The sequence below is a fragment of the Anastrepha ludens genome, chromosome 4 (assembly GCF_028408465.1).
Source record: "Anastrepha ludens isolate Willacy chromosome 4, idAnaLude1.1, whole genome shotgun sequence".
Taxonomy (NCBI): Eukaryota; Metazoa; Arthropoda; class Insecta; order Diptera; family Tephritidae; genus Anastrepha; species Anastrepha ludens.
In genome coordinates, this window is record NC_071500.1 from 71661420 (window position 1) to 71677887 (window position 16468).

General features: G+C 36.0%; 1 protein-coding gene across 1 annotated transcript in view; it reads left to right on the forward strand.

Annotated features, from left to right (window-relative positions):
• The first annotated feature begins 7782 nt into the window (after positions 1–7782).
• LOC128859759 (uncharacterized) overlaps positions 7783–16468 on the forward strand; it is a 54827-nt gene continuing 46141 nt past the window's right edge. The window contains exon 1 of the mRNA XM_054096819.1: positions 7783–9607. Coding sequence (XP_053952794.1) covers positions 8883–9607 — 725 coding nt within the window. The 5' untranslated portion in view covers positions 7783–8882. The remainder of the gene's footprint in view (positions 9608–16468) is intronic.

The window sequence follows — 16468 nt, forward strand, 5'->3', positions numbered from 1 at the left end:
GAGGAAAAGAATCGATCCTTTGTTAAGGAAAGGATCTACAGGAAAATATTTAATGCTAAATTTAACTTAAGGAGTTTAACTTCCATGCTCCTCGAAGAGACACCTGCCAAAAATGCGATTTACTGAATGGAAAAATCCAAGCGTGCAATAATAATGCCAAAAGAGCTAAGAACTGTCTTGTAAAGGGACAGAAAAAAGCCAAAGAAAATTTCAGCGAATTCTATGGATTCTCGTTTGATTTACAAGAAGCACTTCCGTACCCTAAACTGTCTATTTCGTTAGCCTTTTATAAGTGACATATGTACGTTTATAACTTTGGCTTTCATAATTTCCATAATGACAATGTCAATATGTATGTATGGGATGAAGTAACAGCATCAAGAGGTGCACAGGGAGTAACATCATGCATTTTAGCGCATATGGGGGATATTATAACTACTCAAAAACACGTAATAGCTTACAGTGATGCGTGTTCAGGCCAAAATCGTAACATTAAAGTAGCATTAACATGGACGAAAATTGCTCAATCAAATAATAGTAATATTGAAACAGTAGACCAAACATTTTTGGTATCGGGGCATTCCTTTCTACCGAATGACCTCGATTTCGGTTTGACGGAATTGAAAAAAAGCAGCTTACCTAAATAACCCTGAGTATTATTATGAATTAATAGAAAGGTGCAGAAGAAAACCGTCATTTTCGGTAAAAAGAAAGTCGTAGCCGCATTTTATTTCGACGAAGTCACTAGAAGAGTCAATAACAAAAAGGATAAAAAATACCGCGGGCGAATCTGTCTCTTGACTGAAAATTCAATGGATACGTTTCTTGGAAAATGAACCTTATAAAATGTTCTACAAAACTTCTTTTGATGATTATAAATTCCACTTCAATCATACACCACCCCTAAACCAGTAACGGAAGAAAAACATAAAGATATTATTTATTTACTACCATATGTACATCCCTCCAGTTTATCATGAACATTTTAAGAATCTTAAAAACTATTGTAGAAAAAGTGATAAAAATGTACTACTTTTAAAAAATAATTAATAAATGTTCATGAATTATTTCATTAAAGTTATTGTTTCAAATAAAATTCATAGTCTTTTATTTCATTAAATCATTTATAGGACATTCCATTAATTTTGAAAATGGTCCAAGTCAATTAGAGCTTTAAAAACAACATTTACGCATGAAATTCGTACAAAATTTCATAATGATAATAAATTTCCATTAATCAAGACTAAAAAAAGTTACACATTAAAATGTCGCATAATATAAAAATATTTTTTAACTCGTAAATATCTCGAAACAAGAAATATATGACTTAGACCACTTTCATAATTATGGGCACGTATATAAACCAAACTGAAGCAAAAAAATATAACTCTTCAGAATAACTTGACTGCAGCATCATTAGCAATGTTTTTTTTTTTTTATAAATCATATATTTTTAAATAGAAAACTCGGAAATCTTTCCTATCGGACAGACGCTTAGGAGTGTGAAAACCACAAAAAAAAATGTATATGTATTTATGACATATTGACGCCGCAGGCTAAATGTGTTTATCTTTTAAAGCAGCTGTTCGTATTTTTTCTCTAACTCCAAAAATGAAACTCTACAGCCGTGGTTTTTCCGGTGTTACCGCCTCATTTGGACGTGCACTGCGTTGTGCGTCATCGGCGTCTATACGGCACTCTACGCTCTCTATCGAAGCCAAGTCCCCATAAGACCTTTCAAGCCATTCCTTTGCTTCAACGGTATTTCCCCCCATCAAGAGATAGTGTCAAATTAAAACACAAATCTTTTTTTGATCCATTGTTTTGAAAACAACAAAAGTAGCATCACTCTTAGCACAATAACTGACGAACTAATGAATAGAATATCATTAAATTTTAACAGCTGTCTTTTTACGGTTAGCAATAAAACTAGTGCCATCTTTCTCTTAGTTCCGGGACATGTGTTGGTATGGCGGTAACTCAATTCTTTCACTTTGATAATCATTCAGAAAAAGGTATGAAAACAATGCTCGGAGTTTGCGAGTACTGCTTTGAGGCGGGTCTACTATATTTCTAAGTGGAAAAAACGACCGCCTATTACGAAAATTAATTTGTAAAACCGAAATATAAAATAGCTTACAAATTACAGCCGTAATTATTTAATGAAGTAAAGCTCAATATTAGCTAATCCAATTATCTCTTAAAATTCATAAAGGAATACATTTTTCAAATCGGTAAATTCGTTAAAATAATTTAGATGTGGTAAGCAATTTTAAAATTAATTTTTCAATTACTTCTAATTCAATTTTATCAATTGGTAACACTAGCAGAGTGCCATCGTTTGCAGCGCACTAACCGTTTTGTGCAAATGTATGTGTGCGCTGTTTATTCTATCATTCTTGGTTTTCAACATAATTTTGCTTACTCTCGCTTTTCTATTTGTTTGTTTATTTCCTGATGAGAAGTCACGACCCTTGGGAAGGCCTAATCTTTTATGCTATCAGTGCCGCGCGATTTTGTAGATTTTTCAAAGAATTTGTTACCACGTGATTTAGTTATCGGAGAAAAGTTGCAAAACAAAATTCAGAAGTTGTACCACCTTGAACAAAAAGTTCCTGGAACAACGGCCAATTTACGCTCTAAGTCAATTGATTTCAGAGAAGATTTTATTTGTTAGGTTGCTACATCTGTGTTTGGAATTCTTATTAAAATGTAATCGCCATTGTTTGGCATTTGTTAAAGTTCCGCCGTCTTGAGTAAATCTACCTCTGCACGTGTTTTCGATTTTTTACAACTTAAAAACGGGTTTATTTATTTTTTTATTTTTAAAGGCTTACATAATAATAAAATTATTAGTAAACTCAAGCAAACGCAGCGCTTTCGGCTGGCTGGGATGTGTGGTGGATCAGATACGACGGAGTAGGTCGGCGTCCTTTAGAAATGTGTAAATTTTTTGTATGTTATCTTCAGTGGCATCTTCTAAAAGTTGAAGAGGATCTCTGTTGCTGAAGTGGTGATGCTTTTGAGAAACAAGTTCTGGGCAGGATACCAGTAGGTGATGCACACTGGATGTGGCTTGACAGAAGAGGCAGATGTTGGATATACTAACCTGTAATAGGGGTAATACATATGAATATGGGGTAATATGGTTGCTGGGTACCGATGATGGATAGGCAGATTTTGTACGATTGGGGTTAACGTTTCAATAATGGTGTTTATACGACCATTCACGAAGTAACTTTGTTTGCCTCTGTGCATGAATAAGTCGGCATATGTCGCCGGGTAGGAGTAAATGTAACGGAAATGTCCTTGGCAATTGTATCTACCAGTGTGTTACCCTGGATGCCGGAGTGCCCAGGAATTTTATACTGCTGCGATGGGGAATGAGTATGTTTTTAATACAGTCGATGATTTTGCTTGACTTGTTGTGGTTTTGGATGGCTTGGAATCAGGGCAAACTGTCTGAGCAAATTATGTATTTACTCTTGCTTGTGGCGCAGTAATGAACAACTTGGAATATAGCGGTTGCTTCAGCGGTGAAAACCGAGCAGAATGAAAATAGAAGGCCGCACGCGATAACTTCATGATTTTCCTTTACCACTGCGTAAGAAGTGTGGGAACTTTTTGACCCGTCAGTAAAAACCAATTGCCAAACGTTAAATTCTGCGATTGTTTCGGAGAGCTTGGCCCCGTTTAAAGGGAGAGAGTTTGGAGTATTATCTGTCCGTAAAGAAGCTAGGGCATTGATGAAGGATTTTTTGCTAACCGCCCGCGGTGAGCTTTGGATAGAATCTGAATACTTTACCCTCCATGTGATCGTATAGAGGCGGAAGGCCCGATTCGGCAAGAATAGCTTTTATGGGTGATTTCGGAAATGCGCGTATGGATCTGCGCACTGCGGCAACAACGAATTTGTATGAAATTTGACGCTTATAACGGATTTAATGGTGCGAGAACCTTAGAAATATTGGGAAACTTTGTAAGAAAACAGCCGTCTACGAGTGGTATGAACTCTTCAGAAGAGATCGTGAGTCCATCAAAGAGGACGAACGTAGTGGCAGGGCGTTGGCATCGCAAACTAATGAAAACATCAAAAAGTGAAAGAAAAGTTGATCAGTGGTCGCAAATTAAGCATCCGAAATCTGGCAAAAGACTGGAATATTGCTTATGGATCCATTCAGGACATTGTAATTTGGGTTTGCGCCTTGTTGCTGCAAAGTAGGTCCCAAAAGACCTGAAGCAAAAATAAAGACAACAACAACCGTGCCGTTCACACGACAGTCGGTTCTTCGTAACCGGAGCGACCCGGATTTATATCCGCCCAAGGTCTGTCACTTTAGCAGCATTCCCCGTAATTGGATGGGGAATGTTTATGCTGCTACAATAACAATAACTGTGTTGATATCACAAAAGAAATGATTTCCAAAGCTGAATCCGACCCAAAGTTCATCAAACGCATCATTACAGGGGACGAGACGTGGATTTATGAGTACGATACGCAATCCAAAGATCAGGCGAGTGAGAGGAAAGCTCCGAATGAACGAAGACCAAAAAACACGTCGTTTTTGGTCAAAAATAGAAAGCAATGCTCACGGTTTTATGGATTAATCCATACCATTGTACGCCACGAATTTTTGCTAGAAAGTTAGACAGTTAACAAGGACTATTATGTGGGCGTTATGAGACTTTTACGTCAAGCAGTTTGAAGCGTTTGTGGGAAAACAACTCGTGTATTTTGCACCTTGATAACGCTCCGTAGCCGAGTGCCATCATTATTCGTGAATTTGTTTACCAAAAATGAAACGAATACCAAACTGCAGCCATCGAATTCACCTGGTATGGCTTCCTGCGATTTTTTTTGTTTTGTTTGATAGAGTCAGAGAACTACTACAGGGAACGCATTTTAAGAGCCGAAAGGAAGTAATAAAAAAACGGAAGATGGCTCTCTATACAGAAAGTAGAGTTCCAGCAATGTTTCGAGAGCTGGATCAAATGTATGGCAGCGTTGCAGTTGATGGGAAGTACTTTGAAGGCGATAATATCACTTTTGAGGAAAAAACTTGTATTTTGTACTTTCTGAATGCATTCCGGGAACTTTTTGATCAAGGTGATATTTCTGCATTATTTGACTAATGTATAGAAAAACGGTAAACTGGTGAAATGTTAGTCTTCAATTTAGTAAAATGTTTTTTTTAAGAAATTTGCTTCTATGTGGTTTTTTATATGAGGCAATCAGGACAGCCGTTGGATGACTTCCCTGCAATAAATCCACAGCAAGGTTATTATGTTACCAGTTTAGGAGTATAGTAAGATGTTCGGTGAGTAATTCCTGCAGTGTTGTTATCGTAGGAACTGCCCCTGCAGTTTTGAGCCGCTTTCCAGGCAAGTCAGAAGGAATCTCTTCAACTACACTAACAAAATCCAGGACCAAACAAAACTACTGGATCATACAGAATGGAATCAGGCATTGAACGACATTCATCGGGAGCATCTTACGACCTTCCTAAACTTCCATCCCCCAAATGCCGTCACCACCCATGGGAGACAAAGAGCTTCAGCTGCTTCGTGAAGCCCGCTTTTCTTGACAAATTGCATTCAGTATAGTGTATTAAGTTAAACACCGACCGATCCAAAGTTGACCCCGATATACTCAACAAATGTCCGGCATGAAAAAGCATCCCGCACGATACTAACCACCTATTCACATGCCCCCTCAAAACCCACTCAGCTAACACCCCACTCACATTAGGCCCAAATTGTCGAAACGGTGTGCTTTTTAAGTCCACCGTTACATGAGATAGACGTTGATAACCGGCGACTACACTTTACTGACAAGGTTTGATGAGCTGCTACAGCGACAACAACAACATTGTGTCAGCAATATTCTCGGTTGCTGGAATTATTACAATATTTGGGCGGGGTTACACCAAATGTAAACAGAATTTAGAAAGATATTGCAGAAGAGCTTAAAAGCCTACGATTGTCAATTTTCCTTACAAATAACTAAAGGCATTTTTCAATGCATTCCGTTGCATTTGAAGTATTCTTAAATTTTTCTGTTTTTCTTCATTCAAAAGTATTATTACCGCACTTCTAATTGAATTTATTTTATTAGCAAGAAACATAAGACAAAAAAATCATACTAACGTTTTGCCTTGTGCCAGATGGTTCGACACATGAAAGTTTGGTAGCCCTTTACGAAATTTTATTGGAAAACTGGTTAATTAATGATCTCTTTAAAGCAATAGGTACATTTACAATAATAGCATGGCGACCTGCATCAAAGTTTTTACTTTTAATTTATTTTATATTATAGTTTACACTTCAACAAAAACCAAAAACTTTAAGAGTCAAACTTTACAAAATTTTAAAAAATCCAACAAAAATTTCCAGTGCTAATTTCGAACTTTTTATAAAATTTCTGGGTATGCAGCTTTAAGACCGATTGAGTTTTCATATCATAAATAATTTTTGATAATTTTTTTTGGTGACGCTGTTAGGTATTTTCTTCCATAAAGCGAATGTTCGATTTTTTTTAAATAGATTAAATGCACAGGGCAACCATTTAAAACTTGTTATTATACCAAAATGAATGAGAGTAAAACTATATATGCAAAATTTTTCTAAAAGTTCTTGATAAAAAGTGAAGAAAGAATTTTTTTAAGCTTTGTACATATGTAGGTACATATATACAACAGGTATATGTATAGTTTATGTTGTAGTACACCCTCTTATTAAAAAAAAAATTAAAAATTAAAACATAAACAAGTATCAAACCTTTGCAATAAAAAAATAAAAATTTATTAAATATAAACAAGTATCAAACCTTTGCAATGGGTGCGCTGCTATTATTATGAGCAATACATATTTGATTGTTGATTTATATAAACTTCACATCATATCCAGTATGAACTATTTAATATCGAAAAGAAATTTCTAAATATCAAATTCAAAAAAACCTAAAACGCTATTTTAAAGTAATTATAATTAAAATAAACTCAAAAATTTTACCAAACTTTCCTGGTTTGGATTGTAAAACAAAAATTTTGCAAGGATAAAAGTATGATTTCGAACTTGAACCTGAATTAAATACGTGCCATAAAAACCAATATAATAATTCTGCCGTATTTAGCTTCTGCACTACAAATTATTTATTATTAGCATTCGCTTCGCTGTGAGCAAGGAAACCGACGAATCACTTACTAGTGTGTTGAATCCCCTACTACTGTGGTGAAAACTCATATGAAATCCTCTACTAGCGTGGTAAATATGTGCAATATTCCACTAGTGTGATAAGTTGAATTTGAAAATCCCTTAATATGAATCTACAAATTAGTACTCGAAGAAAGTTTAACATTTGCGCCTTCTTATTCCATTAACATTCTGTAATTCCATTAACATTCTCTGATTCCATTAACATTCTCTGATTCCATTAACATTCTATGGTAAAAACTCATCATGCCATTTGGCCATCACTGTGTGGCGTGTTACGCTATCACAAATCTTACAGATATGCTGCATACTTGTAAGCGCAACAGCATTTTGTAAAATGTACGCTGAAAGCATACAAGTTTGAGGTAAACATTGTGGTTCAAACTATTTTGTCTAAGGTCCTACACAATTCGCAATCCACAAACAGAAAATGCCGATAAGCGTTAAAGTATGAAAGCGCATACCCGACAATTTTACCTTTTTAGCTAAATTTGTTTTATGGACTTTGTCTGTAGACGAAACCTGCCACGACTTGCTTCGCGCACAAACAAATATTTAAATATATATATATGTGTGTATATGTGTTTACTTTTGTGTGTGCATTTAATTTTGTATTGCACTGAGCGAACCTGTTCGGTCGAGCTTGTTGGGTGAAACATGTTCCATTGCCAAGCCAACAACAATCTCGCTGCATAGATGTAAACTTTTGGTATGTTTTGCAGTTTGGTTCTTGTTGTTTTTAACTTATGACGCCTGAATTGAATGCGCGGCGGTTAGCGGATATATTTTTTTTGTGTTTGGTGATGCTGAAGAAGAATAGGAGTGAAATAAATAAATTAAAATAAAGGAAAACCAGTATTTGCGCGAATTGTGATTTAGCAGAGGCAGCAATACTGCAAATAGGCGAAAGAACGCGACAAAATTTTGAAATGGTTATGTACCTACAGTTGTGCATACATACATACGTGCTTATAGTGAGTAATAAAGCCAGGCACCAAACGAATGGATTTTGACATAAAAATTATTTAACCAAAAGTAGTGCAAACTTCACAAGCCAAAGTCAATTAGTAAAAAGAATGATCTATGTATATACATATATATACACTGCAACAAATTTTATATAACGCGTTTTTGTAGCCAAGAAAGGCCTGTATGTATAACTACCACCTACACATTTTTTGTATCCTAATAAATAAAGATAAAAAACAACGAAAGTCACTGTTACGTCGATTTGCACGGAAATGTTAAAGTGCATAGCTCTTTCCGACGTTGTACCCGATTGTGTCAAGTGCATAGGTTTGTGTCAATTTGTTTACCACGAGCAGCAAAAACAAAAAAACACGAAAACAAATAGGTACCTACCCGCAGTGTCAGTGAATTTGGGGCTAGTGGTGCAGAACTCTGTTGCACAACAGTGTGAAATGTTGCAAAATCAATAGATTGCAAAACAAACCCCATTCTTCCACCCTTGTGCTATATATTGTACATACATACATTTTGCGAAAGTCGCACCTAACCCAACCGACCCCGCCTCCATAGTGCATATCTGTCAAGGGGCTTTGCGTGGCAGCCTTGTTATGCTGCTACAATTATAAGTTAAGCTGTCGCACTTGTTATAATAAACGCAAAAATCTATTGTAAAACAACAACTATAACTACTGAACTTAAATATGTCTACAACAACGCAGCCGAGTCCGAATGGCACAGACACATCGCGCCCACTTCACATATTCTTCCAACCCAACAGCAATAGCAGCACCACGGCGAAGAATGCCGCCGACCTCAGTAACGCCGCCAACGTGATACTGTTCGATGGCAACAACAGTGTTGCTGACGGCGCTTGTGCGCCAGAACAACCCGAAAAGGCAAGTCAGATACTAATTATTAACTCGCATCAACAGTTACACGAGCAACAGCAGGATATTCCAGCAACGGACAGTGGGCGCGCTTCGGTAAATGAATTCGACACAAATTTGGAGGAATCCGTGCCGGCGACTGTGTTAGAAATCTCAGCCACAAACGGCGCGGACACCAGGGCTGTAGTAGCTACAGCAACGACCACAAATTCGAAGGATATGGAAATTCCAGCAACTATATTATCAGTTGTTGCTGAAGGCAATGCACCACAAGACCAAAGTAAAAAGCATTGCAGTGCACCGAATTTCTATGCCAGTAGCGGTTCCCAAACCAAATGGTATTTACCGCCCGCCGAAATTTGTACTGATGCTTCAGGTTACGTTGTTACATCGACGCAGCCAAGCGTTGCTGTCAACAATATTGTTATCATTTCTACCTCTAGCGTTGCGGATGCAAGTAAAGTTTCGCCTCAGGTACACGCAGCATCAGGGGATGCAGCAAATGCAATTGTGGAAATCGGTGGCGCTGGTGATGAAACGTAAGTGGCTTAAACTTTAATTTCAACTTGCTACATATTTTTGACTTGTGTTGCGTTGTGGGTGCAGGGTGATTGAAAGTAATAGAGCTAAAATAAAAGCGTGTGAATTTTTAAATGAAATTTGTTGGTTTGCTCAATACAATCTCGCACAACTTCAATACATTTATTCCATTCATCCTTCACTAATTTTGTACCTTATCTGAAATGGTTTTCTCTGCAAAATACCCGTTCAACGCTTTTTGTTGTATTAACAAATACGGCATTAAATTTCCACCTTTTTCATATGGAATTCCTCGTGTAAAATAAAGGGTTTTCCAATAAGAGGAGTTTTTTTTTGTTTGATATTCAAAGCAAAATGCTATTTTTTATTGTAATATAAATTATCGGATGTTTATTTCATTATAAAGAGGAAAGTATGCCATTAATAGTGGAATGATGTTATTTTCAAATGGCCACCAAATGACCACCAAGACCACGCTTACAAGACAATATCCTTATCATGAAATTTTCCATAACCGAATTGCAAAGGAAGTGGCTGCCCTATGTCCTCCATAGCCTCACGAATTCCATCTTTGAGGTCTTGAATCGACCCTGTGCTATTAGCGTAGACCTTCTCTTTCATGTGGCCCCAAAGGAAGAAGTCACAAGGTGTTAAATCACAAGATCTCGGTGGTCAATTGTGATCACCTCTTCGAGAGATAACACGGTCCGGAAACTTTTCCCGAAAAAGATCAATGGTTTCGTTGCTTGTATGGCACGTAGCGTCGTCTTCTTGACAATAAACGTTGTCCAGATCAATACCATTCAATTTCAGCCATAAAAAATCATTAATCATCTTTCGATAGCGCAATCCATTCCAAAATAACATCAGTTATTGGAAAACCCCTTATGTACTGCTCGCTGTTGTAGTTAGTGCTGTTGTTGTATATGTTCTTGCTGTTATGTTTGTTGTTGTTGGCGTTGTGTTTGTTGATTTTCGTGTTGTTATATTTGTTGTTGTTTTTTTGGTATTGTTTTTTCTGTTGTTGGAGTCATTGTTGTTGATGTAGCAGAATAAAATATTCCCCATACATGTAAGGGGAATGCTGCTACAGTGGCAGTCCTTAACCAGATATAAATCCGGGCCCTTCCTGTAACGTGGCACCGAACCGTGGGAACGTTTGGTGTTATTATTGTTGTTGTTAGTGTTATTGTTGTTGGCAGAGTTTATATACGTGCATATAATTGGCGCGTGCGCTCTTTTTGGGTGTTTGGCCGAGCTCCTCCTCCTATTTGTGGTGTGCGTGTTGATGTTGTTCCACGAATGGAGGGACTTACAGTTTCAAGCCGACTCCGAACGGCAGATATTTTTGTGAGGAGTTTTTTTATGGCAAAAATACACTCGGAGGCTTGCCATTGCCTGCCCAGGGGCCACCGCTATTAGAAAAATGTTTTTCTTAATTTTGGTGTTTCACCGAGATTCGAACCTACGTTCTCTCTGTGAACTCCGAATGGTAGTCACGCACCAACTCATTCGGCTACGACGGCCGACGATAAATTAATAATTCGATAAAATTTTGATGTCCATTAATTAATTAATGGGAAGGAAGAATATTTAAGTCCGACAGAGCATCGCGAAGTATTCAAAAAAGCTACTTTTAAAATGAATACATTTTTTTAAGCTGTGAACTTTATACATGTCGACTTTTGTCATACCCGCTTTTCTGTTGTTTTGTTAATTTTTTTGTTATAATATAAAACAAGTGAAATAATTTATTTTTATAAATTTATGAATAAATATGAGTTCCAAAAAAACTACATCAATATTTTGTTCAGTTATTGCATAACTTCTGGGGAAATAAGAAAATATGCTGCTGTATGTAGACTTTAGTCCTTCACTGTATGTATAAGTACATGATAATGGATGATGCCACTTATCAAAATTTTTTTCAATTAGCTTAATTTGTATAAGGAATGGGACTTTTCCCTTATCCATTAACTTTACTCGCTGAAGTGCTTCTCTCGAATTTAATCTGTTTTAACATTTTCTGCTTGACGTAAAATGTTTGTCGAGCTTTAAAGAAGTCAACAAAGAGTAGTGTCTCTGTGAAGCATTTATTAGAAATTTAAAGTAAGTGAATCTTAGAAATTTTATTTTGTAATGTCAATGTAAGTCTATGCAACTACTGCCTGTTATTCGTTCTTTTTTTTAACAATTTCTCAACAGGGTTAATCTGTAAAGCTCTCAGATCGCTCCTTTGCTGCTCTCTTCTAGGAAATCTTAATTTATCCAAGGCATAGACATCATAAACACTTTATGAAATCATTACTTGCAGTGCCATTGCAAATTTATATTTTTTGTTGGTTGCTTAAGTTTTATGCTGCTCAGATCATAAAATGTGTGTGTGCACGAGTATATTAAGAGGGAGAGGCATTCCTTTCTGAGTATTTCAATTTTGTGGATAAAAACAAAAAAAAAAAAAAATCAAAAATCATCAATTTCTCTCATCCAGTTCAGCTCATGTTAATTAACTTGATTCATTTCGCTCTATTTGAATACCTTAAATTAAGAGGAGCCATCTCCTATCAACATGTAAAGAACTTTCAACTCTGTGTGACATTAAGCGAATAATTTTCATAACAAATGTTCTTACTCACTTTGTATATTCACACATCTATACACATATATAAGTACATATGTATTCTGATGCTGTCAACCACAAAATTGCATAACCGTTGAAAATTCAAAATTACTTTTTTCCTGTCTACTTCCCATCCCAGCTCGCCATGCACAAACTGAGTCCGGCAACAGAAGCCAACCCTGATAATAGTTGATATTGCATCGCAACGAATGACGCGATAACGATCGAAAAGTCGACGTCATTATCATTAGCACTGATGCCTGGCTGTCCTCTGCCCTTCTGTATGCATATGTATGTATGTAAATAGGATGGCGCTTGAAAATGTCGTGGTTGTTTTTATTTTATTTTCCTTCTTATGCTTCCTTTGTGACAGCGGTAAGTTTGTGCCGCACATAGTATTTGCTCTGTAGTATAGAAGAGACGGACATTCATCGAATTCGGATCACTGCCTTGCTTGCTATCAAAACGGCATCAATATGAAACTAGGTTGTTTTATTATATACACATATGTACGAGTATGTACATAAAGTGGAGGTAAATGTGGACATGTGTATGTTAGTCGTATGTTGCAGCAGTTGCTCGTCAACGTTACCACTGCCCTTGCTCTGTTTTTAAGCTTTCCATGAGTGATTTCATTACATAAATTTTAATTATTTCCTTACCAAGTTTTGCCTTCTGTCAGTATTGCGACCAGCCCTTTCTTGTATGCCGCACTTTTGCATCAGTTTGTGCTTAATTTATTTTTTTATTCTGTTTATATTCCCTCATTCATATGCGGAGCGCATACAATTTTCTCTCGAGCCACTAAACGAGCTTTGAACATCCTTGAGTTGTTTTGAGTGGCAACTGTTGCCTTTTGAGCTGTTTGATTATACGTAATGATATTCAGCTTGAATCATATTCGTTTCAGGGATAATTTCTTTACAATGGCATTGCCTTGCATAACGACCATTCGCCTCGGGTTCTACAGGATTCCTGGGAATGAAATAATTTTTTAAGTGGCATAAAGTGTTTGTGGTGTTAATCAGTTTTAAATGTTAACCATCCGCAACCATTTCTTGTTTTATTTCTGTGGTTGCGCAGGTGGCGTATGTACATTCCATCTCGCCCTTTTAATTGAAGCATATGAAGTGGATTTTTTGTCCTGATGTGCCACTCATCCTTTCATTTTAAGCAGAACATTTTTCCACTGGCTGCCGTTCGTTGTATCAATCAGCCGTAACTGTATGATAACTTGATGCCCACCTTCATATGTTCTCTGAAGACGGAGGCTATAAACGTTGACAGTTGATTGAACCTCCCTTTTTCAAACTAACTATGTACCATTGTTTGGCGCTCCCGCTGTGTAGACGATGGATGTGAACATCTGGCAAAATAAAGCCTTTATCAGTGAACGTTTTCTATTCCTTTTTGTGCTCCACTTATTATGTTTCTATCGCAAAGTGATATGCTTTCAAAGATATCGCTAAAATTTAATCAAAAAACTACTCTCGCACATGAACAAAAAAAGCAGGAACGTATTTCTTGAAATATAGGGACAAATTAAAAAATCGATCAGCTCTTCACAATTGTCAAAAATGATTGACGGTAGGTAGACTAATTTTGCGCCACTGTGTACATAATTGGAAGTACTAATTTTAGCAAGTTGTTTAAGCTCCAAGCTGCTATCATCAAAATCGCCACATCAAATCGCCAAATTGAGAAAAGTTTTCTCATTGAAATAAATTTCTTGTAATGTAAAAAATATGAATTTATTTTTATTTAAACGTAAAGACAAATTTTTAGATTGTACACCACATTTTTATTCATAAAGTAGCTGAACAGTATTTTTATTAAATATTCTTTATTCGCTTCGTTAAATGTCCTGTTAGAAAAAAACAGAAAAAGCAGTAACTGTGGCTACATTTCTTTTTTTTTTTTTTTTTTTTTTTTTTATGCGTATTGTTTTCCGAGGCAACAGGTTATTGCCAGGTAGGCCTTATATTGTGGAATTTTTAGAAAAGACTCAGAATTTGAAAATAAAATTTGCCCAATAGACTGATAATAATTACACGCTCAAATTTAATAGGCAAAATTAATGGATAGGCAAGAAACATAGAATGTATAGCCAATATTTGAAGTAAGTCTAGAATAACTTTAACTTAATAAATGTATTTTTTTTTTAATTCTCGTCTCTGTGGGTGACACTGGGAAAATCGAAAAAAACCACTAAAAGTATGCAAACTATGAACGACACGAATAATTTCAATTATAGAAGACCATCAGAAGAATGCGACTCAAGAAGCTTTGAAGATAGCAATTCAGATGGTCGCTATGAAACCATTAATCGACAGAAGTTGCATATGGCATACCAGCAACCGCCGCAAGAATTCAGGATGATGGAGCTGTTCACTAATGCGAATGATGTGAGCAATTTTTGTATATTGTATGCCCATAGAGAAAGCAGCTTATGTGGAGCAAGCGGCGCGCAGCTATTCCAAGTGACAATTACATAGATGTGATGAAAGTGCTATCACTCCACAGGTTTGGTGGTATAGGTTCTCTTACATACGCTTACATAATTAAGTTCCCTTATCACATTAAAATACTCGTAATCTTTTTACCAAAATATAATTTATTGAACAAAATAAAAAAAAAAAATTCATAGATCAAAATTTCAAACTTCGTACAAATATCGTAACAATTCACAAAATTTCAAAAAATTGTAGTCAAAATTGCTTACTTTTTGAACAAAACCGTTAGAAAACTTCTGGTATGTGGGTTTTTATGCCCATTCAATTTTAGTCTATTGAAGTGTAAGTTTAAAGTCGCTCCAAACTCCCATTAATTTTAGCTTTTTTTTCTTTTTTTTTTTGCATACGATGTTGAAAACTTTGCTGTATTTTTTTGTTTTTATGTTTTTCTTTGTTTATATTTTGTTTATTCTTTCTTTTCCGCAGCAAATTTCTTCACATTGGGAACGACTCATTTCAGTGCTTCCAAATTGATGTAGTACATAAGCAATAAGTATTTTGTTGGATTATTCGCAACTCGTTAAGGGGGTCCTCTAGTTTCTTGGGTCGAAAATATCGATTTTTTTTTTTTCATAAATCACATTTACAACATGTGTTAAAAGTATATGCTGAAGGATTTTTCGATATTCGAAGTGGCTCACAAGTTACGGCCTTGAACGGAGCAGGTATACTTAGCGCGCTCAACGCTATAAATCACATGCGCGAACTTTGAAACGCGTTTTTCTCGAAACACTATTTTTCAAAATAGTGACCACGATATTTCAAAAACTACTGAACCGATCTTGTTCAAATATATACCTCATCTTTAATATATTATAAGCCAGCGATTGAACTAGGATTATCATGATTGCTTCGATAGTTTTTTTCCTATGAGCGAAAAAATTAAGAAAAAATAAGTAAAAAATAGAATTTAATTTTCAAAAGTGTATACAAAAATTAATTTTTGTAATTAAGAATTCATTCTAGTTCAATCGCTAGTCTTAAATATGAAGATTAAAATGTCGTTTGGTTTTTCGATTTCAGATAAGCCAAACAGCCGCAATCTTGGTCACCGTCAAGCACCTCTTTTACTTTATGTCTTCTTGTCGGCCACTATAACTTTTATTCTATTATATATTTTGTCTTCAAAAAATTTGTAAAGCTCATTTAAATGTTACTAAAGATTATGTGAACACAATGAGATTTATTATTTTGCTCGTTTGCCCGTTAAAAATTATTGAAAAACCCGAAAAAAAACAGACGAGAAACTAGAGGACCCCCTTAAATGGTTAGCAAATTGAAATTGGGGTAGGAGTATTTTTTTTCTTCTTCTCCAATTTAAATTCACTTTCGTTCCATGCAGATTCTCACAATATTACTAAGGTAATCAAAAACAAAGTAAACTTGCAAGCTTGCACATTCCTTGTACTTACGCAGAGTTTAGCGAGATGCGTTAAATTTTCGCCCTCAAGTATACAGCAAGTTGCTCTTTTTATTTGCCTTTTCATTTGTGGGGCAAATCGACGTATTTCTCTAATGGTTTATGAAATGATAAATTGAAAGCAAAGAGCGGGTCTGTCCTAGTTGTCACTCGTGCCACAAGACTCGATTAATTATTAAAAGGCAATTAGTGGGGCTCCCGCAATCTTCGATAGGGATATAAACGGTGAGTGATCGGCTGATTTATTTTAAAAACACTACATAAAATCACTGTCCAACATTTTTCAGTTGCGTTGTGCCCGTTTCTG